The 27,253-nt window shown below is 44.8% G+C and overlaps 2 protein-coding genes across 4 annotated transcripts; one reads left to right on the top strand and one right to left on the bottom strand.

Moving 5' to 3' along the window:
* The first annotated feature begins 692 nt into the window (after nucleotides 1-692).
* PHC1 (polyhomeotic homolog 1) lies at nucleotides 693-20,589 on the top strand. Of its 3 annotated transcripts, XR_012470170.1 has the most exons (16): nucleotides 693-783; nucleotides 2,278-2,435; nucleotides 4,017-4,127; nucleotides 4,668-4,745; nucleotides 5,365-5,514; nucleotides 6,287-6,442; nucleotides 10,474-10,966; nucleotides 12,084-12,847; nucleotides 13,303-13,450; nucleotides 13,627-13,838; nucleotides 14,537-14,651; nucleotides 15,025-15,133; nucleotides 15,330-15,480; nucleotides 15,878-16,109; nucleotides 16,982-17,177; nucleotides 17,319-17,394. XR_012470170.1 is itself a non-coding variant. In XM_074194402.1 (15 exons), the coding sequence occupies exons 2-15, from the start codon at nucleotides 2,322-2,324 to the stop codon at nucleotides 17,471-17,473; spliced, it is 2,988 nt and encodes a 995-aa protein (XP_074050503.1). In that variant the 5' UTR covers nucleotides 693-783; nucleotides 2,278-2,321; the 3' UTR covers nucleotides 17,474-20,589. The 3 variants fall into 3 exon arrangements, 2 of the variants coding, with proteins under 2 accessions (XP_074050503.1, XP_074050504.1); XM_074194402.1 differs by lacking the exon at nucleotides 16,982-17,177 and having other exon boundaries at nucleotides 17,319-20,589; XM_074194403.1 differs by lacking the exons at nucleotides 693-783; nucleotides 16,982-17,177 and having other exon boundaries at nucleotides 1,560-2,435; nucleotides 17,319-20,589.
* Nucleotides 18,391-26,872, bottom strand: M6PR (mannose-6-phosphate receptor, cation dependent). Its single transcript, XM_074194405.1, has 7 exons — nucleotides 26,649-26,872; nucleotides 23,061-23,240; nucleotides 22,059-22,228; nucleotides 21,217-21,326; nucleotides 20,882-21,012; nucleotides 20,306-20,432; nucleotides 18,391-19,932 (listed from the first exon to the last, which is right to left on the bottom strand). Exons 2-7 carry the CDS (start codon nucleotides 23,237-23,239, stop codon nucleotides 19,810-19,812), a joined length of 840 nt encoding a protein of 279 aa, XP_074050506.1. The 5' UTR covers nucleotide 23,240; nucleotides 26,649-26,872; the 3' UTR covers nucleotides 18,391-19,809.
* Between the last annotated feature and the right edge of the window lie 381 nt (nucleotides 26,873-27,253).

Here is a 27,253-nt window from a genome sequence, read left to right as displayed (position 1 = left end):
TTTCTGCCTGCTCAAACTAATTCCAGGTCCTCGTTCCCAGATGCTCGAGCCCACCCCCCACGGCCCTCCGCCGTCCCCTCCCCCTCCACGACCAGATGCTGGAGCCCACCCCTACGGGCTCCGTCCCTCCCCTCCCCCTCCTCTCCCTCCCTCCCAGATGCTCGCGCCCCCGCCCCCCCAAACCCCGCCAGAGTCCAGCGCTTCGGCCCCCCTCGATCCCTCCAACCGAGAGGCAGAACAGAGAAAGAGGGTCGAAGGGGCCGGGGGGAGGGGGCGGCCCTGGGGCCCAGCCAGGCCGAGGGAGGCCCAGGAGCGGCGTCGCCATGGCAACGGGCCCGGGCAGGAAACGAGGGAAGCGAGGGAGGGAGGGAGGAGAGGAGCGGAGGGCTCGGGCTGCCCCGGAAGCACCTCCCGCGCCAGCCCCCCGCGCCCGCATCCCCCCGCGCGCCCGCCCGGCCGCCCCCTCCTCCGCGCTCGGCAGGAAGTGACAGGGCCCTGGAGGGAGCCCCGGAGGCTGCCGCCGAGCTGCCGCCCGCGCCCGCCGCGCAGCCCTGCCCGGGCCCAGGAGGAGGAGGCGGAGGGGCCGGCGGCCGGGTGCTCCGCGGCCCGGACCGTCGCCCGGACACCCCGCCCCCCTTCCCTCCGGGCCGGGGAGGGAGGAGGCGCCGCGCCCGCCGCCGCCGCCGCCGCCGCGCCGAGGCCCGCCCGGGCCCCCCGCCCCCCGCGCCGCCGCCGCCGACACCCGGGGTGGATGAGGCCCCGGGGGCCGAGCCGGGCCTCCAGGTAACCGCCGCCCCCTCCCGGCTCCGAATCCCGCGCTCTCGGCGCCCCCGAGGCCCGGGCACCCCCGGCGGGGGCTCTGCCTGCCCCGTTCTGCCCCCACCGCGCCTCCCCCCCCCCCCATTATCCTCTCCTCCCGACCCACAGAGGAGCAGACTCCCGAGCCGGCGTCGGGGCCCCGGGGTCTTGTGCCGAATGGGGGGCCGGGAGGGGTCTGCTCGGCACCCCGTGTGTGTGGGCTCTGCGCCCCGGCCTGGGCGGTGAGTAGCTGTCAGACGCTGCGGCCGGCGCCGGGCTGCACGCTCAGGCCGGAGTCCGGGCAAAGTTTGTGTCGCCCCGGCACCCCGTGTGTGTTGAGTGTGTGTGTCCGTGGCCCCGAGGCAAACAATGGCGTGAAGTCGTGACAGCCCCGGGAGAGCGTGGGGTCGCAGCTGCCCCACTTCGGAGCCCAACCCTGCCACTTCCTAGCGGGCCACAAAGAGGCGGATTCCTGATCTTTCCCCACCTATCTATCCGAGGAGACTGGTGCAAAGCAGGTTGGGGGGGATAGGTGAAAGTGTATAACCTCCATCCAGTTAGTTGAGTTCAGAAAAAGTGAAAAGAGCCATAGAGGAGTTTCAAGCTGCATTCATATATACATACATATATATATATATATATATATATATATATGCATTTATGTATTACATATGTATCTCTATATTTCTTTCTATATATATATATATATTTTTTTTTCTCTATACATACACACACACACACACACACACACCTACCTTTCTGCCCTTCTCTTTAACTGGTTCCTAGCAATTTCTGTAAGTCTCTTAAAAGGAAAGAGCTTGAGACTAGGATAGGAGTAGAGCCAAACAGAGCCATATTCTGGCTTTCAAGTCCCTTCACCTCTGGAACTTTGCTTTCTCCATCTGTTTAGAGAAGAGGATGAATTAGATGATATTTAAGGCCTTTTTATACTCCAAAAAATTTTATTATGTTTCTGTCCCAGTAAGTTTAAAGAGCTTGTGTATATTGGGTGGAATTAAGTGGAAAACTCTTTAAAAAGTTGAAATGTATAAGCTTATTCTCTTTTGAAATTTCCTTTGATTTTTGGATAATTTGAATCTTCCACGAGTATGTGAAATTCTTATACAATGTTATTGGAAAGCCTTTTTTAAAGATGGAGGAAGTTTTTTTTTTTTAATTTTACCTTCCTTGAGGTGGTTTCATTGCTAAACATTTCTTTATCAGAATCCATTGAGCTCCTCTCATTTATTGACAGCTTTGGTCAAAGATCTGTAATTTCAAAACGTTATAGGAGTTTGGGGTAGAAGAGGTTAGATTTAATGTGATTGGTAGTGTTATGGGAGATCTAAGAGTATAGAAGGTGAAGGCTGAGCAAAGGAAGATTAATCTGTATGGGCTTTTTCCCAACCTAGCATAATAAATGAGAGAAAAAGCTATTTTGGATTGGATTATGACTTGACTGATTTTACTTCCATCTAGGTCTCACATCAGAACATTAGCTTCAGTGCCCCTGGATTGCTGTAATGGAAACTGAGAGTGAACAGAACTCTACTTCCACCAATGGGAGCTCCAGCTCAGGGGGCAGCACACGCCCCCAGATAGCTCAAATGTCCCTATATGAAAGGCAGGCTGTGCAGGTAAGAAGGTCTCTGAGGGCAATGACTTCTGATTTGTGGGATGGGCAAGGACATAGAAAGATAGACAGTCCATTATCTTGGCAGGAAGGGACTGGCCTAGGTGATGATGTCCTTTAGTTTCAGAACTGTGTCCTTTCTATGCTTTCAAAAAGATTTGGAGAAGCAGGATAGGAGGATTCAGGAGGAAGGTGAGTTTCCTGTGTAGGGATGATTGCATTGCTCTCTTCATCTAACTATCAATTCTGATATACAGGTCAAATTTGGCATCTGCTGACTTTGAGGGGCAACATGATGAGGTAGATAGGACAGGATTTGCAGGCATGATCTGAGTTCAGATTATAACCCTGTTTCTATCCACATGAGCCTCTCTGGGTTTCATTTTGCTCATCTCTAAAATGAGGGAGTTGGACTTAGTGAGCTTTAAAAACCAGTCTAACTCTGAAATTCTACAATCATCCTTTTATGTCATTGTGGATCATATAATTACATTTAATGTACTCTTTTCATATTTTTTTATGAATTTTCTGTTATTTTTCATTGTTTGGAAGTAGAGTATTCAAAATCTATGATGCTTGGAGCAGTCATTACTCTACAGTGGAGCCCAGAGTCATAATTATGAACCTCAGTTATTCTGTTTTCAAAATGCTGATTAATTGAAAATTCTAATTTCTAGATTGCTAGATAAAAACATTTTACTACCTTTCAAATCAAATGAAATGATACAGGTAAAGCCTTATGCAAACTTTAATGAACTCTATCAGTACCCATTGTTAACTATTATTGTTATCTCCTCTCTACTCATCTGAAGTTACTTTGCCTTCCTAGGAACCATGGTTTTGATTTTAATCTCCTTCTTCACCTAAACTGTTTCCACCTACTACTTTTTTTTTATCTTTTAATTTTTTTTTTGATTTTTTTTTTTGTTTCTTTTTGCAAAGTAATGGGCTTAAGTGACTTGCTTTAGGTCACATAGCTATTAAGTGTCTGAGGCCAGATTTGAACTGAGGTCCTCCTGACTCCAGGGCTTGTGGCGCTCTATCCACTGCATCGCCTAGCCGCCCCCACCTACCATTTATTTCCCCACAGAATGTCCTCTTTTCCTTCCTCCAGCAGATAGTCAGAGATATCACTTTGAAAAATATAAATTGGAATGAGTTTTCACTTTTCTACTTTTTTTTTTTAGGGTTTTTTTTTTGCAAGGCAAACGGGGTTAAGTGGCTTGCCCAAGGCCACACAGCTAGGTAATTATTAAGTGTCTGAGACCGGATTTGAACCCAGGTACTCCTGACTCCAGGACCAGTGCTTTATCCACTACGCCACCTAGCCTCCCCACTTTTCTACTTTTTGATGTACTACTTTAGACAGCTAGGTACAGCTTGAAATCCATTGCTTTGAATAGAACATTGGTCCGGTTAGAATACTTAATCAGTTCTTCAAGGACAGAATTGGATTGCTATTGTACGTCCCTGGCTTTGTCCTCTGCCTGGCCCCTTTTTCCTCACTGGTCCACAGCAGTGCAGATAAGTCAGGAATCAGTGGCTCCCTTGGAATAACTGTCTCTCTTTCCCTTGATTCTTCCAGGCCCTGCAGGCATTACAGAGACAGCCCAATGCAGCCCAGTACTTCCACCAGTTCATGCTTCAGCAGCAGCTCAGCAATGCCCAGCTGCACAGCCTGGCTGCCGTCCAGCAGGTGAGAGGTCAGCAGCCAGCTGGCCCAAGAGGGAGGGGACAGGCACCACAGGTGGGTTGGGGGAACCCTTGGGGAGCGCTGCATGTGCACCAAGTAGGGCTGGAGACAGAGTCTCCCCTCTGCCTCTTGTCCTCCTTTGGGGGAGGGACAGTCCTTTGACACTTTGCTGGAGTCTAGAGTCCAGGAAAGAACCAGCCCAAATTAGATTTTCTAAGGTCTCACCTCCGTACTGGCTCATTATGTTAGCCTACATGAGGGCCTTCTGATACTGTTTTTACTTATCCATTAAGTGGGAGTAAAAATATCGACCTCTTTAATGTCCTACTGAGGCTGTAGAAGGCTATCGCAGTTACACATATAAAAACTGCTTTGCAACAATCAAAACGAAGGGTGAAAATACCTTCTGTCTCCATACTCTTTCCTAAACCTCTCTGTCCTCACCAGGGATTTTTTGTATGTTTGTGTGTGTTACATGTTATTGGAAGACTCAGGGTCTTTCCTCGTCTCTGTGCTCTCTTTTCTCTCTCTTGTCATACACAGGCTACTATTGCAGCCAGTCGGCAAGCCAGCTCCCCAAGCACCAGCACCCCTCAGCAGACCACCACCACTCAGGCCTCGGTGAGTGCCCCCCTCCCCGGGAAGCTGATGGATCACTACCAGGGTTGGAGGGAGGGAGCACTGGACTAAGCACTTGACATGCATGATCTTACTTAATCCTCCATAACTTTGGGGAATCCAAGGCCAGCAGTGATTAAGTGACTTGCCTAAGTTATCTAACTACTAAATTCCCAATTTTGAATTTGAACTTCGATCTTCCTGATGCAGGCCCCAGAATTCTCCATGAAGACACCTAGTTGTCTCTACTGGAGTTGGGGGACCTCACCAGGTCAGGCTTATAGCAGAGGCTTTCTACTCTTTTATATATCAAGAAAATTTGTTGAATATGTCTTAATTGGAGATGAAATAATGTGAAAGAATGAAACTAGGGGAAAGCTGTATAGCCCTGGGAGAAAAAGCTTCTGTGTTGGGCAGCCTAGTGTGCGAGGTCTGATGGAAAATTTTGAATGGTGTCCTGGGCCTGTGGGACCTGGGGGAGCAAGCAAATGGTCGTGTGCAACCTCCACTTGACTGATGAGAACTGGTGACCCTGCCAGGAAGATGGGAAGAAGTGTAGGAGGGGAAACATGAAGATTTTCTGTCCCCTTAAATCTCTGGGTCTTCTTTTTCTGTCATACAGATCAATCTTGCCACCACCTCTGCTGCTCAGCTCATCAGCCGTTCCCAGAGCGTGAGCTCCCCCAGTGCTACCACCCTTACCCAGTCTGTACTCCTGGGGAACACCACCTCTCCACCCCTCAACCAGTCCCAGGCCCAGATGTATCTTCGGGTAAGGCTGTGTTCATAAGCACCATCCCTGCAGGAACACCCCAGGTGTCTCTATTGAGCTAGAACTTGGACCAAAATTCCAAACCAAGATTTGTCATTTCCTTTGATCTTGGTCTCCCAGATGTCTTGGGACAAGCTGCTTAGTTTCCTTTCCTCTTTCTACCCTAAGATGGATTACTGATCTTTGTAGTCCCCAGGCAGATAGCAAAGTGTTTTGAGATCTCAAATTGGAAGATGTTAGATCAGGGCTAAAGGATCAGTTCTTTGCTAATGTTATATTAACACTTTCTTGAATTTCTTGGTTTATATTCAACCCAGTGTTAAAATAGAGGTATGAGAAGAAAGCTGTATCTCCTGGCCAATACATTAGAATCTCTGAAAATTTCCAGCAGATTGTCATATCTCAGCCCATTTTCCAGTTGTACTTATTTTAAATCTTTGATAAGTTGACCAATTCCTTTCTTAAATACATGAATCTCTGGCTCTGGTTTCTTGCTATATATCCAATTTTCTTTTTTTTTTTAACATCTATAATACACATAGGGAAATATGGTAAGGGTCTGAGGCTGAATTTGAACTCAAGTCCTCCTGACTCCGGAGCCCATGTGCCGCCAAGCTACCCCAATATATATCCAGTTTTCTATACACTAATCAAATATTGAGAATGAAAGAACTGACATGGAAAGAGCCAGGCCTATCTGTTTCACCTGTTGTATTCCTTCTGTCTCTTGCTCACCTCTCCTCTATTCTCGTTCTTCTGCTGTCCCTGCCAGCCACAGCTGGGCAACCTGTTACAGGTGAACCGGACCTTGGGTCGGAATGTGCCCCTGGCATCCCAGCTCATTCTTATGCCTAATGGGGCAGTGGCTGCTGTCCAACAGGAAGTGCCATCTGCTCAATCTCCTGGAGTCCACACAGATACAGATCAGGTCAGTAATGACTACTTGAGTGAGGAGATTCAGTGGCAACAAGTATTAAGGGCCTCATATATGCCAGGAACTCTGCTAAGAGCTGGGGATATAAAGATACAAAGTCATGTAATGTCTTCTTTCAAGGAGCAAAGAATCCTGTCTTCTCACAAGAGACAAAATATATGTATACAACACACACAAAAGCAGATACAAACTACCTGGCCAGGGCAGGGGAAGAGAAACTACCATCAGTGAGGGTGACCAAGAAAGACCTTATAAGAGGTAGCACTTGAGCCACTGTCATGAAGAAAATCAGAGATTACAAGAGGCAAAGGTGAAAAGGAAGTGCACTCCAGACATCAGAGACAAGAATTAGTGTATTATGTGACAAACAGCAGGAAGGCCAGTTTGACCAGACTACGGGCTGGATAAAGGAGGAGAATGGGAAGGAGGGGAATTAATAGATCTGGAAAAAGAATTGGGAAAAGTTGTAAAGAGCTTTAAATGCCAAACAGAAGAATTTAGCTTTGATCTTAAGTACACTAGGGTGACACTGGAGTTTATTGAATAGGGCTAAGACATGGTCAGACTTGCTTTTGGAAAGATCACTCTTGTTGCCCTTGAAGGATGGATAGGAGGGAGAATCTTAAGGCAGAGAGAGGTCAGAAACCATTATTGCTACTAGTACAATAGTAAAGGCAAGAGCTGATGGAGACCTGGACTAGAGGGCTGCTTATGAGTGCAAGATGTGGAGGTAGAAATGGCAAGATCTGACACTGAGTGAGTATGACAGGTAAACATGAGGGGTCAAGGAGAATTGGGCATGCCCTTGACAGAACCTGGAAATCTGGGGAGTGAGATGGATTTATGGGGGGAAAATAATGAATTCTATTTTGCACCTATTGAGTTAGGTTTGAACCTATATCATTAGGAATCTGAACTTGATTCAGTAGCAACATTGAGGAAATAGATCATTGAATAGGGGAGTAGCAATAGAAGTGATTTGGGGAAGATGAGTTTGACTAATCTGTGCAGGAATAATTAGAGGAGGAGGAGTCCAGAGTGATGAGGGCCTAGACCAGGAGAAGGATGTATAGAAATGAGGAAGTGGCAAAGTAGCAAACTGCTTTGAATAAAGAAACTGTAGCATTTGGTAACATTTAATATAGGGATAAGAACCTTGTCATGTGGAGGAGAGATTACCCCAGAGGGAAGAGGAAGGTCTAGTGGGGAGGAGTTTCAAGGAGGCAGATTTTGGCTCCTGAGGAAAACTCTATTGTTATCATCAAGCATTCATGAAATACCTGCTCTGTGCTAGACACTATACAAGTCCTGGGGATACAAATAAAGTAAAAAAAAAAAATTCTTGCTTTCAAGGAGCTCACATTCTAAGGGGGAAGAGATAATCTTCATAATCAAAGAGATATCCTGGGGGCAGCTAAGTGGTGCAGTGGATTGAGCACCAGCCCTAGAGTCAGGAGGACCTGAGTTCAAATGTGATCTCAGACACTTAATAATTACTTAGCTGTGTGGCCTTGGGCAAGTCACTTTACCCCACTGCCTTGTAGAAATCTAAAAAACAAAAAACAAAGAGATAGCCTGCAAACAAAACAAAAAATGGTATAGAAGATATCTCCTATATAAATGGGACATGAACTCCGAGAGGGAAGAATTAACTGAATTTTTTTTTTCTTGGAGGAAGTCAGTGATTTGCCCAGGGTCCCTTAATTAGTGTCTCAGACCAGATTTGAAGTCAGGTCCTCCTTTCTCCCAGTGTTCTATCCACTGTGCCGTCTAGCTGACCCTAGTAGCAGCTGAATCTTAAAGGTAACAGGAAGTGTGGAGGCAGAGGTAAGGAGAAAACCCACCAGGAGAAGGTGGGACACCAGCATCAAGATGCAGATTTGAGAGGTCGAGCAGCATTTTTGAGGAACAGTATGACCAGTGTCACAGGATTATTCAAGGTGTAGTAAAATATAGGAGACCTGGAAAGGTAGTAAAAAAGATGGATCTGAAGAGCTTTAAAAATCATTAAGCTTTTGTGTCTGATCCAGAAGATAATAAGGCACTACTAGAGTTTACTGAGTAAGGATAGTGACATGTAGGAAGATCACATTGGCAGCTTCACTGACTAGAAGATGGATTAGAGAGAGACCGACCAGTCAGCAGACTTTGCAATCATCTGGGGGTGAACTGATAAGGGCCTGCACCAGGGTGGAGGGAGGAGGCATATATGAGAATTATTGTGAAAGTAAAAACTACAAGTCTTGGCAGTAGATTACGTGAGTGAAGAGTGGAGGGTGAACCTGGAATCTGGGAGGATGGTGATGCCCTTGAGAACAATAGGGCTGTTGGAATGTCAGGACAGCTTAGGAGAAGAGATAATAAATTTTGATTTGGACATGTGTTTGAGGTGCTTACAGAACGTCCCAATTTGAGATGTACAATAAGCAGTTGCTGAGTTGGACAAAAAAAAATAGGCTGTCTTGAGGGAAATAGAAGTTCCTGTCACAAAGTTTTCCTTGAAATAATGTAGGTGGCATAACTGTTCAGTCATGGATTGAACTAGATGATTTCTGTGGTCCTTTCTAACTGACATGCTTAGGGTCTGTTATTTCAAAACGAACAAAGGAAGACTTTTAATGGGTTTTGCTCTAGCCTGGGGTGGGGGTTGAAATTATGATACAGTGACTACTTTTCCCTTCTATATATTCCTTAAGAAAATTAAGAAATATAATCACATTCTGCAGAACTTGTTGGATGACTAGGTTTAAAAAGCAGTTAACAGGGGCGGCTAGGTGGTGCAGTAGATATAGCACTGGCCCTGGAGGCAGGAGTACCTGAGTTCAAATGCGGCTTCAGACACTTAATAATTACCTAGCTATGTGGCCTTGGGCAAGCCACTTAACCCCCATTGCCTTCCAAAAAAAATAACCTAAAAAAAAAAAGCAGTTAACAGTAAAGTGTCATTGTGGCAAGAAGTCTTCAGTGGAGGACTGCAGGAATCTGTTCTTGGTCCTTGTGCTGTTTACTGTTTTTAACAATGACTTCAAAAGGCATAGATGAAAAAATTTGCAGATGAAACAAAGTTAGCACACTGACTGACAGATAACGATAGGCAAAAGCATTAAGGTGAATCTAATAAGATAAAAATCAAAAGGGATAAATCATTTGGATACCAAAAAAAAAATCACCTCTACAAGTATAAGATGAGAAGGCATGGTTAACAGTTCTTCTGAAAAAGATCTGGGGAGCTTGGTGAAGTGCAAGCTCAATATGAATCATTAATGTGATAAGGGCAGTCAAAAAAAGCTCATGATCTTGGGCTGAATTAGCTAGGTGATAGGAAGGTGACAGATGTACCAATTTACTTTGCCATTGCCTATGTTTAGTCTGCAATATCAGAACTTAAGGTCATTGAAAAGCCAGAAAAAAGTGAGCAATAAGAATAATGAAAGTCCTTGAGTACATGACATAATAGGGTTGATTAAAGGAAACTGGCAAATTTGGCCTAGAGAGAAGACTCTTGAGGGGAACATTACAGCTATCTTAAAAGTATTTGAAATGCTTTAGTATCAAGGAGGGATTAGATTGATTCTGTTTAGCTCCAAAGAACAGAATCAGAAGTAATGGGTGAAATTGCAAACAGGCAAATTTAGGTTCAATTGAAGTTGGGAAAATTTCCTAATAACCACTGTCCAAAAGTAGAATAGTTTCCTTGATAAATGGTGGAACTTTCTTGACCCCCATCCCTCTTGGGGGTTGGGTAGAGAGAAACAATGGTGTTGAGTGCTTTGCCCAGGGTCACAGAGATAGTACCTGTGGCAGAATTTTAATTCAGGGTCACTCAACTCTATGATTGGTGTGCTTTCCGCTATGTCACCTAGCTGCCCATCCTTGGTAATCTTAAAGCAAAGCCTGGAAAACCATTTCTTCTGTTGATGGTCTGGACTGAGGTGACTAATGAATCCCCTCTAATTCCTATATTCTGTGCCTTTCCTTATTCTCTCCTTATCTCCCAATCTACATTTTCATTTTATGTTTTTCAGGTGCAGAACTTGGCAGTGAGAAGCCAACAGTCTTCAGCCCAGGGTCCCCAAATGCAGGGCTCAGCTCAAAAGACCATTCCCCCTGGAGCCTCTCCCACCACAGGCCTTCCCCAAGCCACTGGCCAACCTTTAACTGTGGCTCAAGCTTCCTCTGGTGGGGCAGGCCAGTCCCTCAACCTTAGTCAAGCTGGTGGGAGCAGTGGGAATGGCATCCCAGGATCTGTGGGACCAGGGGTTGGCCAGGCCTCTGGGGGCCTGGGTCAGGTGCCCTCTTCAGGGATGGGTGGAGGTGGGAGCTGCTCCAGGAAGGGTACGGGGGTGGTGCAGCCTCTGCCTGCAGCCCAGGCAGTGACAGTGAGCCAGGGCAGCCAGACAGAGGCAGAAAATGCAGCAGCCAAGAAGGCAGAGGTAGAGAGCAGTGGACAGCAGAGTGTGGGCATGAACCTGACCCGGACAGCTACACCTGCTCCCAGCCAGACCCTTATCAGCTCAGGTGAGCAACCTTGGCTCCACTGGGCATCTTTCTCCACCAAAGACCTGTATGGTTTTTTTTTTCTTGGAAAGCAGAGGACTGGCCCTTTTACTTCCTAGTGTTTAAAAATTTTATCAGACTACTCTTGATTGACCATGTTGTAGCATGAGAAAAGAAAATGAACATACATTTGTTCTGTCTTGCTAGTGCTAATAAGAAAGATAATGAATGTATCCTAATGGGAACTCTGCCGCAAGCACCAGACAGCTTCCAAGCTGCTCAGTTCTGGTTGCTTTATTCTGAAACCTTTTATTGCCTTCCCTCTGTCAGTGTGTTCCCTCTCTTAAAATTAGGGACAGACATTTGTTTGTACCAACTATGGACCAAGTGTTGAGGAGCAAATTGACCAAGTCTCTGCTTACTGTGTCCACCTGCAAGATTAAATGTTATTCCCTTTCTGAGAAGAGAAAAAAAAATTGTAGTTGAGCCCTGATAAACCTAACCCTGATTTTCTGGGTGAAATAAAAAGCTTCCTGTTATTCCTTGGACCTTGACCCAAAGGGATAACCTCAATTTTCTTGCCTTTTAAAGCAATGGATGATGAGATGTTAGTGAGATGTTTCACTCTTGAGATTTTAGTGAATATGAGTTAATAGCAATTGTTGAACCACAGGTTAAAACCTATTGTTGCTTATAGTTGTTACAATAACATTTATATAATACTTTTAGTTAGTGCCACTCATTTGTATTTTTGGCATCTCTGTAAGATATGCCATCCCCTTGCCAGTGATTTTTAGGAATAGGCAGATTTAGGGGGCAGCTAGGTGGCGTAGTGGATAAAGCACCGGCCCTGGAGTCAGGAGTACCTGAGTTCAAATCCGGTCTCAGACACTTAATAATTACCTAGCTGTGTAGCCTTGGGCAAGCCACTTAACCCTGTTTGCCTTGCAAAAAAAAAAAAAAGGAATAGGCAGATTTGGTAAGATCTAACTTAAAGGAGCAGTATGGATAAGGTGACATCAGAAGACATGTCTCAGGCTAGGATTCTTTTTATTAGAACTCCTGGGAGGATTGCTTTAGTTTGATCAGATTTTATTCTTTCCCTGTTCCCTTGCCCACCATGACCTCATTCCTCCAGCCACCTACACACAGATCCAGCCGCACTCACTGATCCAGCAGCAGCAGCAGATCCACCTGCAGCAGAAGCAGGTGGTCATCCAACAGCAGATTGCCATCCACCACCAGCAGCAGTTCCAGCACCGGCAGTCCCAGCTGCTCCACACAGCCACCCACCTCCAGTTAGCCCAGCAGCAGCAGCAGCAGCAGCAGCAGCAGCAGCAGCAAGCCCCAGCCCTCACTGCCCCTCAGCCCCAAGTCCCCCCTCCCCAGCAAGCCCCAGCCCCACAGTCTCAGCAAGCTCAGACCTTGGTCGTTCAGCCTATGCTCCAGTCCCAGGCCCTTGCACTCCCTCCTGACTCTGCCCCTAAACCACCCATTCCCATCCAATCCAAGTTGCCTATGGCATCCATTAAGCCCCCTCAGTTAGGGGCTACCAAGATGTCTGCGACCCAGCAACCTCCACCACATATTCCGGTTCAAGTTGTGGGAAGCCGGCAGCCAGGTTCAGCCCAGGCCCAGGCCTTGGGATTAGCACAGCTGGCAGCTGCTGTGCCAACTTCTCGGGGAATGCCAGGCACTGTGCAAGGAGTGGGCCAGACTCATGTAACTTCCCCACCCTCCCAGGCTACTGGTACCCTGCAAGAGGTCCCTCCACCTCTGGCCCCTGGGGTCAGCTTGACCGCTATGCAAGGGACAGCACATGTGGTAAAGGGGGGAGCCACTGCCTCACCTGTTGTGGCCCAGGTGCCTGCTGCCTTCTATATGCAGTCTGTACAACTGCCGGTGAGTAACATCTGAAAGTGAAAGAGATTTAATTTTGGAGGGGCTGGCAGGGGAGGGTCCTGGGTCACAGAGGGAGTATTTCTCTTTTAAGCCAGAAGAGTGGCTCAAAGATGAGGGGACACTGCTGCTTTTTTTATCCTGATGGTAGAATGAATCTAATATTACTATAAAAAGTATTCAAACTCTTTATCCTTCATAGTCAATTTTCTAAGCAACAATTCTAAAGTAGGCAGAAGAACTGGGACAAACCAGCATGTTGCAGAACTCAATTCCTAGGTTAGTCTCAGAAATGGCCCACATAGGAAACAAGGGGGAAGACCCAGGAAGGAATACATTAATTGGAAAACTTAGAATTACTAAGGTATGACCAGGAATGAATGGGAATAGTCATAATACTATATTATCCTTCATCTTTGGGTTCTTTCCTATTTTCTTTCTCATTTTCCATTATAAAGGGCAAACCCCAGACTCTGGCTGTTAAGCGAAAGGCTGAATCTGAGGAAGATAGAGAGGAAGCCTCCACTATAAACACAATGCTTCCTGCCAAGTCATCACCCATTGTAGAGAGTCCCAAAACCATGGAAGAAAAGGGCAGCCTAGCAGGTGAGATGAAAGTGAATTTCTTAGTGACTGTGGGAGGTTACAAAAGAGCCCCAACTAGTGTACGTAAATTGAATAAATGGAAAGGTCCCCAAAACTAGTAATTTGGGTTGTCAATTTTTGTCAGACCAAACATGAAAGAATCTTGTTGTGCTTATTTATGTATTTTTGTTTTCTAGAGAAAACTGAACCAGTGGTCAACATAGTCCCTAACACTCCTAGCAGTGACCTAGCAGTCCCACCTCCCACCCCATCAGCACCACCGCCCACGCTGGCCATGATGTCTCGGCAGATGGGTGACTTGAAGCCCCCACAAGCCATTGTGAAACCTCAAATCCTCACCCACATCATTGAAGGCTTTGTCATCCAGGAAGGGGCAGAACCTTTCCCGGTGAGGGAGTAGGGTCAAGTAATTTAGAATTGGGAATTGCAATTTGCTCCTCTAAGCAAAAGATAGTTGTTTATGAATCTGTGATGAGTAAGGGTGCACCTCAAGGTTCATTAGCCCTAGATTTAGAGTCTTTAAACTTGTTTTTGAATCCTGATACTGCCACTGTGGAGCCTTGGGCATGGCATTTGACCAATCTGGTCCTTGTTTTCTTCATTTATAACACGAGAGGAAAGAACTAAATGATCTAAGGTTCCTTCTGGATCACCATATATGACCCTATATAAGTTGGAAAGAGACATAGAAAAAACATCATGGAGATGGGAAGATGAAAGAATTACAGTGGGTCTCTGGAGATCATGACATCTAACATTTTTGATTTTATAAATAAACAGGTGAAAGGGCTCCCCAAGGTTATTCAGCTAGTTAATGGAAGAAGCAAGAATTAACTGATTCCCAGTCCAGACATCTCACAGTACCATAGACAAAGGTCAGGAAAAGTCTAAAAAGAATTAGGGTGTTCTCCAGTGTCTGTATGAAGATCTGGGAACTCAATTGTCCTACCTTTTCTGGGAGAGATCTCTGGTTCAGACTCTGCAACTAACTTAAGGATATAAGAATCTTTATAAAGGGATATCCTTGAAGAGTTGTAAATAGAAAAGGAAAGAAAATAATCTAGCTAGTTATGTTGTTCCTTACAGGTGGGCTGTTCTCAGCTCTTAAAGGAATCCGAGAAGCCAATACAGACAGGAGCTCCTGCAGGGCTGAATGAAAGCCAACCAGGTGGCCCCCTCGGAGGGGACAGTATAACTTCAGGTGAGTAGTTCATGGCAGTGGGCTGGGACTAATCTGCTAGTTCTTTGGGGAAGTTTTAGTAATCTTGGGAGAAAGGGATCTCATACTCTTCGCTGTTAGGGGGTTTTCTTTCTTGGTCAGTAAATAAAGGGATCATAGTGGTAGAGATGGGGTTAAATGAGAATGTGAATAAAGGGTGATGGAAACATACAAAGTGTCAATGAACTGTTATCCTCGGAGAACAGTTTCAGGGGTGAACTGTCCAAGTGCTCCCTGTTGGGCTACTTAGGGGCTGAGAGTTGGATTACTAGGACTTCTGAGGGCCAACCTCTGGATCTCAGGGTGTCCTGGTGGCAGTAGCAATCTGTTCCCTCAGCATTTCCCTGTTCTTTAGAGCTGGATAAGAAAACTAATCTGCTGAAGTGTGAATATTGTGGAAAGTATGCTCCAGAGGAGCAGTTCCGAGGCTCCAAAAGATTCTGCTCCATGACGTGTGCTAAGAGGTACTCAAAATCCCCTCATCTTCACAGTCCCTTCCCAGGATGGTTTCCCAAATGCTCTTTTAGCTCCTCCCCTCCTGAGTCCCTTTCCTTAACTTTGAATGTTCCAGTGTTTTATATGGGGTTAGTATTTGTAATAAGAAGCCCTTCAAAAGTCTTGACCTACTCTTTTGCCCTATCCCCTACCCTATTCCTGTAGGTATAATGTGAGCTGTAGCCACCAGTTTCGACTAAAACGGAAGAAGATAAAAGAATTCCAGGAAGCCAATTATGCTCGAGTACGCCGGCGTGGGCCTAGAAGAAGCTCTTCTGACATTGCCCGGGCCAAAATCCAGGGCAAGCGACACCGGGTGAGGTTCCCTCAAAGACCACCGAGAAACTATTCCCCACCTTGAAGTTCCCTTCCATCCTTTACCGCTTCCTGCCCCTCACTTAAAAGTTTTGAGCTCGAAACATGTTAAATCACTGCTTCTGAGTTGACAACATCCAAAGCCAATGTTAGTCTGCCTTTCCTTGTTCCCCTTGTGTCCTCTAGTTCTTTTCTTACCCAGTTCTTTCCATGTAATTTTTTTATAGGAGATCTGGGTCAGGGATATTGTGAAAAAGAAACATTAAAATTGAAATTTGCCTGTAAAATAGAGCTGCCTCAAGTGCATTTATAGATCATTCTAAAGATCCCTACCCTGTGGGAAATGCTCTTACAATCTTGTTTTTAATTCTAACAATCCCTCTTCCTCTTTTCTACAGGGTCAAGAGGATTCTAGCCGGGGTTCAGATAACTCCAGTTATGATGAAGCACTATCTCCCACATCCCCTGGGCCTTTATCAGTGAGGACTGGTCATGGAGAAAGAGACCTGGGAAATCCTAACACAGACCCCCTAACACCGGAGCTGCATGGTATCAACCCAGTCTTTCTGTCCAGTAATCCCAGTCGCTGGAGTGTAGAAGAAGTCTATGAGTTCATCGCCTCCCTACAAGGTCAGACCCTACTGATAACCCCCTCCCTAGAATCTGAAATAATGATTAACCTACATTTTGACTTATTTTAGAAAATATTCTTAATCCTTCCAACACAGATAAGTGTAATACTGAAACAATGCTGTAGTATAGTGTGTATATATGATGTAGAAGGTGCTTTTTCTTTAGTTAATTAATAATAGTCAATAGCATGATTTGGGGTTTCAGTGGGAGAACTGTGGCACTTCCATCTCATTTCTTTCTCAGAAATTAACTTGGTACTCTGCCACCTTACAGAAATGGTAGTAACTTCTTGAAATTTGTTGGGCTTCTACCTTAATGGATGTTATTTTTTACAGCAGGCTTACTTTCCAACTTTTTTTACTTATTCACCATGAGCTTTTTGGTGCTGACTTTCCCTTACAAAAGTGAAAATTTTGTCACATTTCTCATAAGCAGTGATTAGAAGTGATTACTCTATTTCACTATACTGAGGGGGCTGTGGCTTCTTAAAGTTGGAACAAGAGCTAGAAGTCAATAGATTTTAAGGAATATTCTTCCCTGCCCCACCCTAAGCCAACCTAAGATACTTCCCTTGATCTAATAGTAAAGGCATGAGTTCTGAGCCAGAGTAGAGTACAAATTCTTTGTGCTTAATTACAAAGCATATTCTTCTACCTTGGACCCGTACAGTGTAAGCCTGTTTAACAATTCCAGGTTTTGTAGTTTTAACTATAGGTAGTTCTTCCTTAATACTTAATAGGCAGATAGAGCCCATTTCTCATCCTCCTCTCATACTCCCCCAAGAACATGCCATCTCAGATCCCATATTGAACCACTTAACTTAGGATAAGTGAGAGTCCCATTCCAGCTTTGCCATTGCTTATCCTCAGTTCATCCATCACGCCCTGCCACTGTTCTGTCTGGGGCACTGTGAGGGCAAAGGAAATACTGTCTGCTATGCATCTGAAGCTCCTCAACCTGAAAATGGAAGGGGCATCCTGGGAAGGAAATGATGGATGGATGGAGAGGAGGGCAGCAAGATGGCACGAGATGGGGCCAGGATGCTTGGAGGCTGCTGTGAAACAGGTGGGACAGTCCTAAGGGAGACAGGCCAGGTTACAGCCCCTCTGCCTTCCGATAATTCCTTTTCCTCTCCCTTCTCCACCCTTTACTCTTTTTGGCTGGCTCCTGTTTTATAAAACTCTTCTCCTCTTTGCCTTTTTCTAGGATGCCAAGAGATTGCAGAAGAGTTCCGCTCTCAGGAGATTGATGGGCAGGCTTTGTTACTACTCAAAGAAGAACATCTCATGAGTGCCATGAACATCAAGCTGGGCCCAGCCCTCAAGATCTGCGCCAAGATCAATGTCCTCAAAGAGACCTAACAGAGCCCTCCCACAGACTAGCCCAAAGTGGGCCCTCCCTTGCTGCCCAAGCTGCAGCCTGCCAAACACCAGCAGAGAACTTGGCAGGAAAGAGAACAGTGGGGAAGAGTGATAGGAAAAAGGAGTCTTCACCCACCCCCTGGTGAACTTTGCTGTTACCACTTGGCAGCAGCCTTGACACTTCCCAGTTCTAGTTTATTTTTTAAAAATGGCTCCTCCCTCAACATCCCACCCTTCCCTAGAACCCCCCCCCCCCAAATTTGTAAGACCTGGAGGGCAAGGGCTGCTCAGCTGTCTTGGATGACAAGTTCAGTCAGGGCTTCAGTTCTGCTGGAGGACTCCAGTAAGGCAAGGGTCTGACCATTCATGGTGAAGCAGGTGAAATATGGGGCTGCCTCCCCACAGGAGGGAGGCAAGAAGGGCAGGATTGTCGAGTCTATGGTACTTCTCCCCCCAGACTGTACCACTGTAGCTGTGGCTGAGTCCCTTCCCCCTCCCCCCAGTACCTCACAGCTCCACCTGCTCCAGAGCAGGAATGCTGACCCAAGGTGAAGGTTGGCTCTTAAGCTTCTGAATTGCTGTAGGGACGTTAACGGCATGTTTGTGGCTGGCACGTGTGTGGTTTTTCTTGTTCTCTTTTTCCTCCCCATTCATCTTTTGGATTTCTTCTTTACCCACCCTTCCTCCTTTTCTTTCTACCTCTTCTCTCTCCCCTAGCTTTACAAGGCAGGAGTAGGAGTTGCTGGGGGGCGGGAGTTTTAAGCACCTGCCTCAGACCCTGTTTCTTGTACAACAAAAAATATCAAATATTTTTTTCTTCCTTAGTAAAAGGATGAAAACTGGCCTTGGTTGTCTCTTTTACTTTATTCCTGAATTCCTAGACCCGATTTCTTATGCAAACAGCCAGACCACAGGGATTGAGTTTTTTTGGTCCATTTAATTTTTCTGAAGTTATGTTTTTATACAAAAAGTGGCAAAGACTTTTGTCTTAAAACACCAGGTTAAAGAGGTGGGAAGAAAACAAAATATACACACACAAAAAATACCTGCTGATTTTATAATCTTAATTTCCCTATTTTCAAAGGAAAAAAAAATATTCAAACAGTAATGAAAAAGCCAAAGATAAATTTTCTGTCTGTAGCTATTTTGCCCCTGACTGGCCAGAAAAACCTTATTAGCCAAAGAAGGATCAGCCCAGTTTCCTGGCCATACCACCTAATTAGAAAAGGGAGGCACCAGAAGAAATTTTGAAAACCCTTACTTGCCCAGACACATCAAGAGCAAGACACACTTTCCTCCCTGAGCCAGCAGAGGGAATGTTAGTAGCATTCTCTACGTTTGGAAGCAGAGCTCCAGGCTCCCCACCTGCTTCTATTTGCATTTTTGGCAAATTTTGTAAAAGAAAAATCACATACCTGGGGGGGGACAGGCCATACTCGTAAAAGGAGTATAATAAGAAAAACTTCATCAGGTTCTATAACCAGAGAGGAAAAAAAAAAATTCCCCTCCACCATTAAGCCCACCCTAGGCATGGCTAATTTTCCTTTTTTAGGAGCCAATGTGGCACAATACTTCAGTCTCATTTTCCCTTTCTAGTTTCTGGTTTTCTGGATTGGGCTTTTTTGCTGAATGTGGAATGACAAGACAAGGCAACAATCCACATCTTATTTCAAGGTAAAGGTAAAGGTCCCTATGAAGTCAAAAAATGACCTCAATCTATGGCCTGGGAAAATTCACATTTTATGGTTCAGTTCCCAGAGGGGATACCAAGGGAGACTAGGGACTGACTCCCTTGGGCCCTGACCAAATTCAGGAACTCGGAAGTGATAATCATCATAAAGCTGTCCCAAGCAGCAGGGAATTCCAACCCAACTCTTGTAAATAAGAGCAGGTATAGGGTGTAACAGCATGACAACCAAAACCCTATATAAATAATATCTTTTTCCTTTAGAATCCAGTGTCTCACAGAAGAGCCTAACATCAAAAATGCAGTAAAAAGACTAGGAAATAGGAAAGTCTCTTGCCCACTCCCAGTCATATACCTCCCTATCATCCTTTCTCTGCACAGATAGTCCCTCTAAAACCTTCAGTTCCCTTTGGCCCATAGGGTGTCCCTCTTAGGCACATTTCTCTGGGTCAGTGCTATTAATAGACTCCAAAGGGAAAACAAGGAGCAGAGAGAAGGCAGCTTAGTGGGTAGAAAGTGAGTGCAAGTTAAAAGCAAACTAGAGGAAAAAATTGGTAGAAGAGATGGAGCAGCAGCGGCGAAGAAATCTGGCTGAGGATGCTTTGGTTCGGGGGTGGAGAGAAAGAAAAGCTGGGTGTCTCCAGTGCAGTCACATGGGGAGCAAGTGGTCATCCCTCTCTTCTGATTCTTCCCCGAGCTGGTCATCCCCCACTCCCCGGTAGGCAGCAGGAACATTTCGAGGCTTAGACCGGCACACAAAATCACAGCCATCCTATAAGGAAAAACAAACTGAATGAAGTAGTTATGGGGGTAAAGAAATCCTCAAAAGTGCTGTCCTGGCCTACAAATGTCACGTAAGCCCTAGAGAAGATGCCAGGGAAGAGGGAAAGTAATTCAAAGAATAAAAATGCCAGCTGCTGGCATGTGAGTTTAAAGTTCAGTTTTAGTTTTTGAGTGCTGGAGAATAGATCTTGATAGTGGTATTTCCTTTTCGCTATACCACCCCTCTCTCCCAATTTCAAAAGATTCAAACCACTTTGAGAGAATACTAGATTAAGCCAACTCTTGCAAAAAGGCCAGAATCTGTTTGTTCCCTCAGTTAGATTCAGAGTAGGTACCCTAGCAACAGCCTTATTAGTACTTACTGCTACCAAATTGCCCAGATCTTGCCAGAAGGCTAAATGAGGAAACTGCTCCATGCCTTTGGCGCCTACGACCAGCCTTTGGTATAAGAAGCCCCCGATGAAATAGACAGCCACCAGTGAGGCAAACCTGTAGAAGAAATGGGAAACAATATAAAAATAACCACGTTAAAATAGGGACACCTAGGCATAGGTGAGACAGAAACCTAAGTAGTAACAGGGCTGGGCTAACAGAGCTAGAGGTAGTGAATAAGTAGCAATCCAATTACTGACCTCCCCAACATGACCTAGGGGCAAACAGCCAGGCTACTGACTCACAGACTGGTCAGCACAAATTCTTGGTCAAAACAGATCAGATCCTTAGTTTATGTTTATCCTTTACTTATCCCATTACAAACAGGAATAAGAATTGTAAAGTCCTCTAGGACAAAGCCCCTCTCTAAATAAAATTAGATTCTCTTATTAAACCCATTCACACAGAAGTAGAAATGAGAATACATTTTTAATCATTTGCTACAGGAATTACTAATCCAGAAAATGGGAATAAGTATTAAGGTATTTGTACTTCAGAGCACTCACGTGATAAGTAAAATAGAGCCCACACTGAGGTGGGAATCTTCAGGTGGGCAAGCCAGACTACTGTCCATCTCAAATAGGTAAAAACATTCTTGGATTTTGCCCCTTTCTTCAGAAACAGGTGCAAAGTTGCCCTGTGTGAAAAAAAAGTTATATTAAAAACAACATTTTCTAGCACCTTTCTAATACAAATTCCTTTGAGCCTAATTCAACAGCTTAATGAAAGAAATGCTCCCTTGACTCTGGAAGTTCTTTCCCAATATACCCAATCCAATATTACTTGTACTCATTCTGCTGTTCAGCCTCTGACCAACCCTACTAGCCCCATGGTATCTCACCCCAATGGTATTTTTGTTACAGGAGATCATCACCACTGCCCGTCGCTGTTCTTTGCCACAATGATTGTCATACTCATCACCCCCTTTATAGGTCAGCATGATCCAGTCACCTGAGAGACAAGGAAAACTTTTTTGTCACAGGAAAGGGTACGTGGTAGGTAGAAAATAAAAGAGATTCAGGTGAATTAGTTTTACTTAAAAAATTTGTCAAGATTACATCAAAGGACCAATGTACCAAATATACCAAAACATTTATGTGTTTTGTGGCAATATCCATCTTCTATAGGATAATCAGAACTGAAAAAAGAAGTCTCTAGGCCAGTAAGAAATCTTGCTTCTTCCATACTGATATAAGGATACAGTGACATTAATCTAAAATTTCTATTTCCTTGGGAAATGTAGTAGATGCCTATTTCATATCAATCTTATAAGTTGATATTGAGTCACATTTATTGAATGCATTTTATTTGCTGACAAAAAGGTAAAAGCACCTACTTTCTAGTATCTAAAATCAGTCACTGATAATTCAATGTATCATCTATGTGTTGAACTGATTGAATGATGGGGAGAAGGGGATGGTGGCACAAGGATGATCATGGTCTTTCCATCTTTAACCCTAAGTGAAATAATCTTGCCAATAAGCAACAGAGCTAAAGACAATAATAAAATGCATAACTTTAAATGGGAGACCAAGTAGTAAAAAAATGCATATCCTTAAATAGGAGACAAGGTGGTAGAACATAAGATACATTTGAAAGGATAGAGAAATCTGGGAAGCTGAGTTGAAATTAGTTGGCTTTTAAGTCTTATCTGATGATAACAGAAGTCAGAAAGGGCCTTACTTCCATTGAAGACATGAGTTTCATTAATTCTCCCTACTATCGTCTCCTTGTGAGTCTTCAAGTTGACCTGCACCAATCCAGCCCCAGAGTTATTGTTGCTGCCAACTTCCCGGCACACCCTAAATTTGTAGGTATAGGATTCTGAATCCTGGCCCACAGTACTTTCAAAGCTGTTAAGACAGAAGAGAGAAACAAGGAAAAGGGGGGACAAAAGTGAAAATGGATACCTACTTACATTCAATTGGCTCTGACCCCATCTACTGAGGTTTTGGTTCATTTATCAGAGCTCATCCTACCTTTCTGGCAGAGATAATTATGGTTACACAGAGCAGCTAATACCACCTGTAGAAATGTGATATCTGAGAATCTGTCAGATTAGCTGGTAATTAAAACACACTATATACAAATACACCTGCCAGAGAGCTTCAAGGCTTTTAAACAGATCATCTAATCTCAGCCCTGTCATTTTATGTATGTCATTTCTTCATGATGCTCAGAAACATAGCATTCTTGAGATTTTTTTTTCCCCCTTACAAGGACCTTTAACTGATAATCTCCTGGAGTGTCCCAAGACTTAAAGAAAGCAGGAACTACTAATATATATGGATCTGACAATGCCCATATAGGAACTGGAAGACCTAGTTGGCCTGGGTCAATTAGTTTGTCATCAAAAGTCCACCTTAGAGAGGACAGGTTTAGATAAATCAGGCTACATGTGAGACACAGATTCTTAGGGAAAGTTAGGCTAAATTCCCTTCCTTTCATTATAAAACAGGATGATTAGTCCTCAAAAAAGATCACAGATGGCATTTCTCTACATGATAAGGTTTTTTTAAATCCTGGGATCAGCGACAATAGAAAGATTCTTCAAAACAACTACTGCCCCAAACCCTTGAAGATTTTGCCTGTTGTTGTTCAGTTTTTCAGTTGTGACCCCATTTTCTTTGCAGAGATCTGGAATAGTTAGCTTTTTCCTTCCCTAAATTTGTCATTGTCCCTTACCTTTGGCCAAAAAGTGGACTTAGTTTCTTCAGTATGGCCAGCTCCTTCTCTGACTCTTTATCCTTCTCTCCTATCAAATCACAGGTTTTCTCTTCTACCTGCCAGGCCTCCCTCACTGCCACAGCTAAGAGTAGCAGAAATAGCAGCCTAGCTCTCCAATAGCTGTAAAAGGGGAACATCCTATTGGGAGAGAGAAGAAAAAAGGCTGAGTAGAGGAAAGAATCAGTCATCACAACACACTGCCAGGCTGATCCTTTAGTTGTGCAACATGCATCAAAACCTTTGGAATATGTACAAATACAACAATATGTTTTACTACATACCCCCCCTCTAGTTAAAGCTACCTTTTATATCTGTCACTGGCCATAAATACTACCAAAATTAAAGATTTTCTCATTCTGTGAGCTCTCCGCTGAACTCCAGCATAAATTTTTAAACTTCCCCATATCCCTCTAAAAGGTCTCTAGGGTGCCAAGCTTATGCTAATTATTCTATTTTGCATTTCTCTACAAAATTTTCCTGCCAGTTTGGAGAAGAATTTGATTAAAATTTATGTCTGGGGCGGCTAGGTGGCGCAGTGGATAAAGCACCAGCCCTGGAGTCAGGAGTACCTGAGTTCAAATCTGGCCTTAGACACTTAATAATTACCTAGCTGTGTGGCCTTGGGCAAGCCACTTAACCCCATTTGCCTTGCAAAAAAAAAAAAGTATGTCAATAGTAGTCACAGTTACTGTAGAAATAAACTCCTTCCTCCCTCTCTGAACCCCAGCTTCCTCCAAAAGCATCATAAAGGTTCAAACAAATCTGAACTAGAAGTAAAAGACTCTTGGTTCTTAACCTCCCAGACCAATAAGTACTACTACCTCAGTCATAAAGCCCCATTTAACAATAAGCGCACATTTTCTTTTAGATAAATTTCATCTTTTTTGCTTTCCAAAATCCACTCAATTTTGTAAATTATAGGAAGAAGAAAATTCTTTAGATCAGTATACTTCTTGTCACTGATCTCTTGGGAATCACTTAGCCAAATCAATGATTTTTTTTGCATACTTGACCCATTTTGCCAAATTAATCTGGGAATAAAAACAATTCCCCCTTTTTTTTTTAGGATTTTGCAAGGCAAATGGGGTTAAGTGGCTTGCCCAAGGCCACACAGCTAGGTAATTATTAAGTGTCTAAGGCCAGATTTGAACTCAGGTACTCCTGACTCCAGGGCTGGTGCTCTATCCACTACACCATCTAGCTGTCCCCAAAATACTGTTCTTTAATTAGAATATAGCCCCTATTTCAAAATTTATCGTACGTTTCTGTCCATTCCCTTCCTTCTGGGTTGTTAGTTGGTTCTTGTCCTTTGTTATTGAAGAAGACCAAAATGGTATCACAATGTCAGAGACAAGTTACAGTGTGCCCAACTGTGGTTGATCAGACCAATATAAATTTGGAATGCTCTACCACAGCTTGAATATAAATGGGCCATGTGAACACCTGGAATGGATTCTTTAAACTTGTATGTCTCATGTTTCCTATAAGCTACTTCAGTTCTACTTCCTGCTTAATTCATACTGACTTGTATAAGATTTTGACTTTGCAGAATAAGTCTTCCTTGATAATCCCAGGAGTTATTTTAAAGTAACCCCTTGCAAACTGTCAATTCTCTAATAACATCAATCTGCCACCTAGCTCTGCAAAATTCCCACTCTTTCCTACCAATTACAAAATTCAACATAGCCTGAGGATCCCAGACACTAAAAAATATCAATCCTCTCAAGATCCAGAAAAAGTCATAGATAGTAAAACTACATTCTCTAATTGACTCAAAAAGATAGAGGAAATGACTACTCCAAAGTTCAAGAGTGATTTAGTGGAAAATGGAACAAAAGACTCAAACCCCCAGACTGTTAGCAACTTCCTCTATCACTTCTAAAACACTGCAATACTAGCTAAACGGTCCATCCTTTCTGATAAATTTTCTCTTACATACTTGAAATGAAATGAGAAAAGATTAAAGGAAACAAAATTCTGGAAGTCCCTAGAAAAGTCACTTGGAAAGTCATTTGAAATTTTGTAAAGAGTCACATGATTTCAGGCATGCAGGTATAAGACCTCTATGTTCCTTGTTTGTTAATAGTTAAACTTGAAAAAGGTCTATAGTATTAAAACCCACACATCTACCTTTATTCTATACCACAGAGCTCAGTACCCCCAATCTTCCAAGCAATGAATACCAAATCTTAGGTCATAAAAGAGACAGGCTTTCTATGATTCCAGCTCTCACACCAAAGGGCCAAGAATTAATTAGGTAACATCACTCAGTTTTACAGAGATGGAAAACTGGACTAGGGACATTCTAATAGCACAACATGAAGAGGATAAAGAGGAATCCTTTCTCATTTGCTCTACAAATTGGTCTAAATATGATTAAATGTTGTGGGGCGGCTAGGTAGCACAGTGGATAGAGCACCGGCCCTCGAGTCAGGAGTACCGGAGTTCAAATCCAGCCTCAGACACTTAATATCACCTAGCTGTGTGGCCTTGGCCAAGTCAATTAATCCCCTTTGCCTTGCAAAACAAAAAAACAACAAAAAAAAGGAATAATGTCGCATCTAATTTTTAGTCATCATACTATTTAAGCAAAAGACTCATAAAAAATCAAAGATGACTAATTTAATAAATAGATTTTTATAATTATCCTTTATGAGTATGATTAAAGATGAGTTATCAACAAGGTGCTTACCACGGTGCAGGCACCATAATATAGCTATCATTTCAGACAATCTGCTAAAAGACAGATGCAAATAGGAACAAAATATAGCCGGGACTTGTTTTTTCATTGTGGTAGTTGCATTAACAGGAGAGTATTAGGGCCCATTTTGACCTTTGACCTATACTTGAAGAAAACATGCATCTAGACGAGGGGAAGAGAGGCTTTCCTAATCAATGAAGGAAATGGTTTATGACAATAGTAAAATTGTAGTATTTCTAATTAAAATCAAGAACTTGTTGACTTTTCTATGATTAAAATAAATCCCAGGCAGCTAGGTGGCGCAGTGGATAGAGCACCAGTCCTGGAGTCAGGAGTACCGGAGTTCAAATCCAGCCTCAGACACTTAATATCACCTAGCTGTGTGGCCTTGGGCAAGTCATTAACCCCACTGCCTTGCAAAAACCTAAAAACACAACCAAACAAATAACCAAACCCTAGAGATTAGCAAAGGAAGGTTAAGCAATCCGCCGGAGCCCCAAAGGCGGGCAAGGAGCCGCTGGGACCCCCCTCCGGCAGCGGCATGCTAACAGGGGGCCAGCCGCGCCCCCCAGGGCCACAACTCCAGCCTCCCACGCCGGTGGTCTCCTTCCCGCCCGGGCCTCGGCCCGACTCCGCGCCCCCCGAGGCCACGCATCGCCCCTCCGCAACGTCACGAGCTTCCTCGGGGCCCCCGTCCCTCCTCTCCCGCCGAGTCCTCGCCCTCCTCAGGGTCGCCCCCGAGCCCAGCCCCCTCTCCTCAGGCCCCCGCGGCTGCGGCTCCCGAGAGACCCCCCTCGGGCCCCCCCCCCGCCTCCGGGCCTCTCCCGGGGGCCCCGCGCACTCACGTGCCGCTGGGAGGAGGGGCGAAACGCCGATCGTCCTGAATTATTAATGAGCCCTCATGAATATTAATCAGAGCAGCCTCCTCGGGAGCCCAGTGAAGAGTCTGCAGACGGGGTCCGCCGAAGGGGCAGCGCGGGGTCCCCGGCCCCGCAAGCAGGGACTCCAATAGCTCCACGCACGGCCCCGCTCCGGGAACCGGAAACAGGAAGCGAAAACCCGGGGCCCGGCAAGGCTGCCTCCCACCAGGCCCCGCGGCGGGCCACCACGAAATCTTTTTTTTAAGCCCTGCCTCTTCCTCCTCCCCCCGCCCCGGGTCCAGCCCATCATTTGGTCAGTCAGCCGCAAAAGCCAGTCCAATCCCTCGCCCCCTAAACTGACTCCGCCCTCGCCCCACGCCGTCCAATCACTGCTAAGATATCCAGGCGGACACCGCCCTTCTCTCCAGCCGACCCCGCGGGCTCCTCCCCTAAACCCGCCTTCCTATCAAAAGCAACCTTCATCTTCCCACTGGGGCTGTCACGCGGACTCACGTGCTCCATAGCTGCCCCTTTGCTCTTAGGGACGTGAACTGTGAAATAAGGAAGCGGAAACTGGGGTGGGGGGGAAG

Source organism: Macrotis lagotis, chromosome 7 (genome assembly GCF_037893015.1).
Source record: "Macrotis lagotis isolate mMagLag1 chromosome 7, bilby.v1.9.chrom.fasta, whole genome shotgun sequence".
Classification (NCBI taxonomy): Eukaryota; Metazoa; Chordata; class Mammalia; order Peramelemorphia; family Peramelidae; genus Macrotis; species Macrotis lagotis.
This window is presented reverse-complemented; position numbering and strand designations above follow the sequence as displayed.

What these genes read in the sequence shown, in the direction of transcription:
- PHC1 (XM_074194402.1), top strand. Translation starts at nt 2,322, where the DNA reads ATGGAAACTGAGAGTGAACAGAACTCTACTTCCACCAATGGGAGCTCC. An exon ending in AGGCCCAGATGTATCTTCGG is followed by an intron (nt 5,515 to 6,286) that starts GTAAGGCTGTGT and finishes TGTCCCTGCCAG; the next exon opens with CCACAGCTGGGCAACCTGTT. An exon ending in TCCATGACGTGTGCTAAGAG is followed by an intron (nt 15,134 to 15,329) that starts GTACTCAAAATC and finishes CTATTCCTGTAG; the next exon opens with GTATAATGTGAGCTGTAGCC.
- M6PR (XM_074194405.1), bottom strand. Translation starts at nt 23,239, where the DNA reads ATGTTCCCCTTTTACAGCTATTGGAGAGCTAGGCTGCTATTTCTGCTA. An exon ending in AACTCATGTCTTCAATGGAA is followed by an intron (nt 21,327 to 22,058) that starts GTAAGGCCCTTT and finishes CTTGTCTCTCAG; the next exon opens with GTGACTGGATCATGCTGACC. An exon ending in GTAACAAAAATACCATTGGG is followed by an intron (nt 21,013 to 21,216) that starts GTGAGATACCAT and finishes TTTTTCACACAG; the next exon opens with GGCAACTTTGCACCTGTTTC.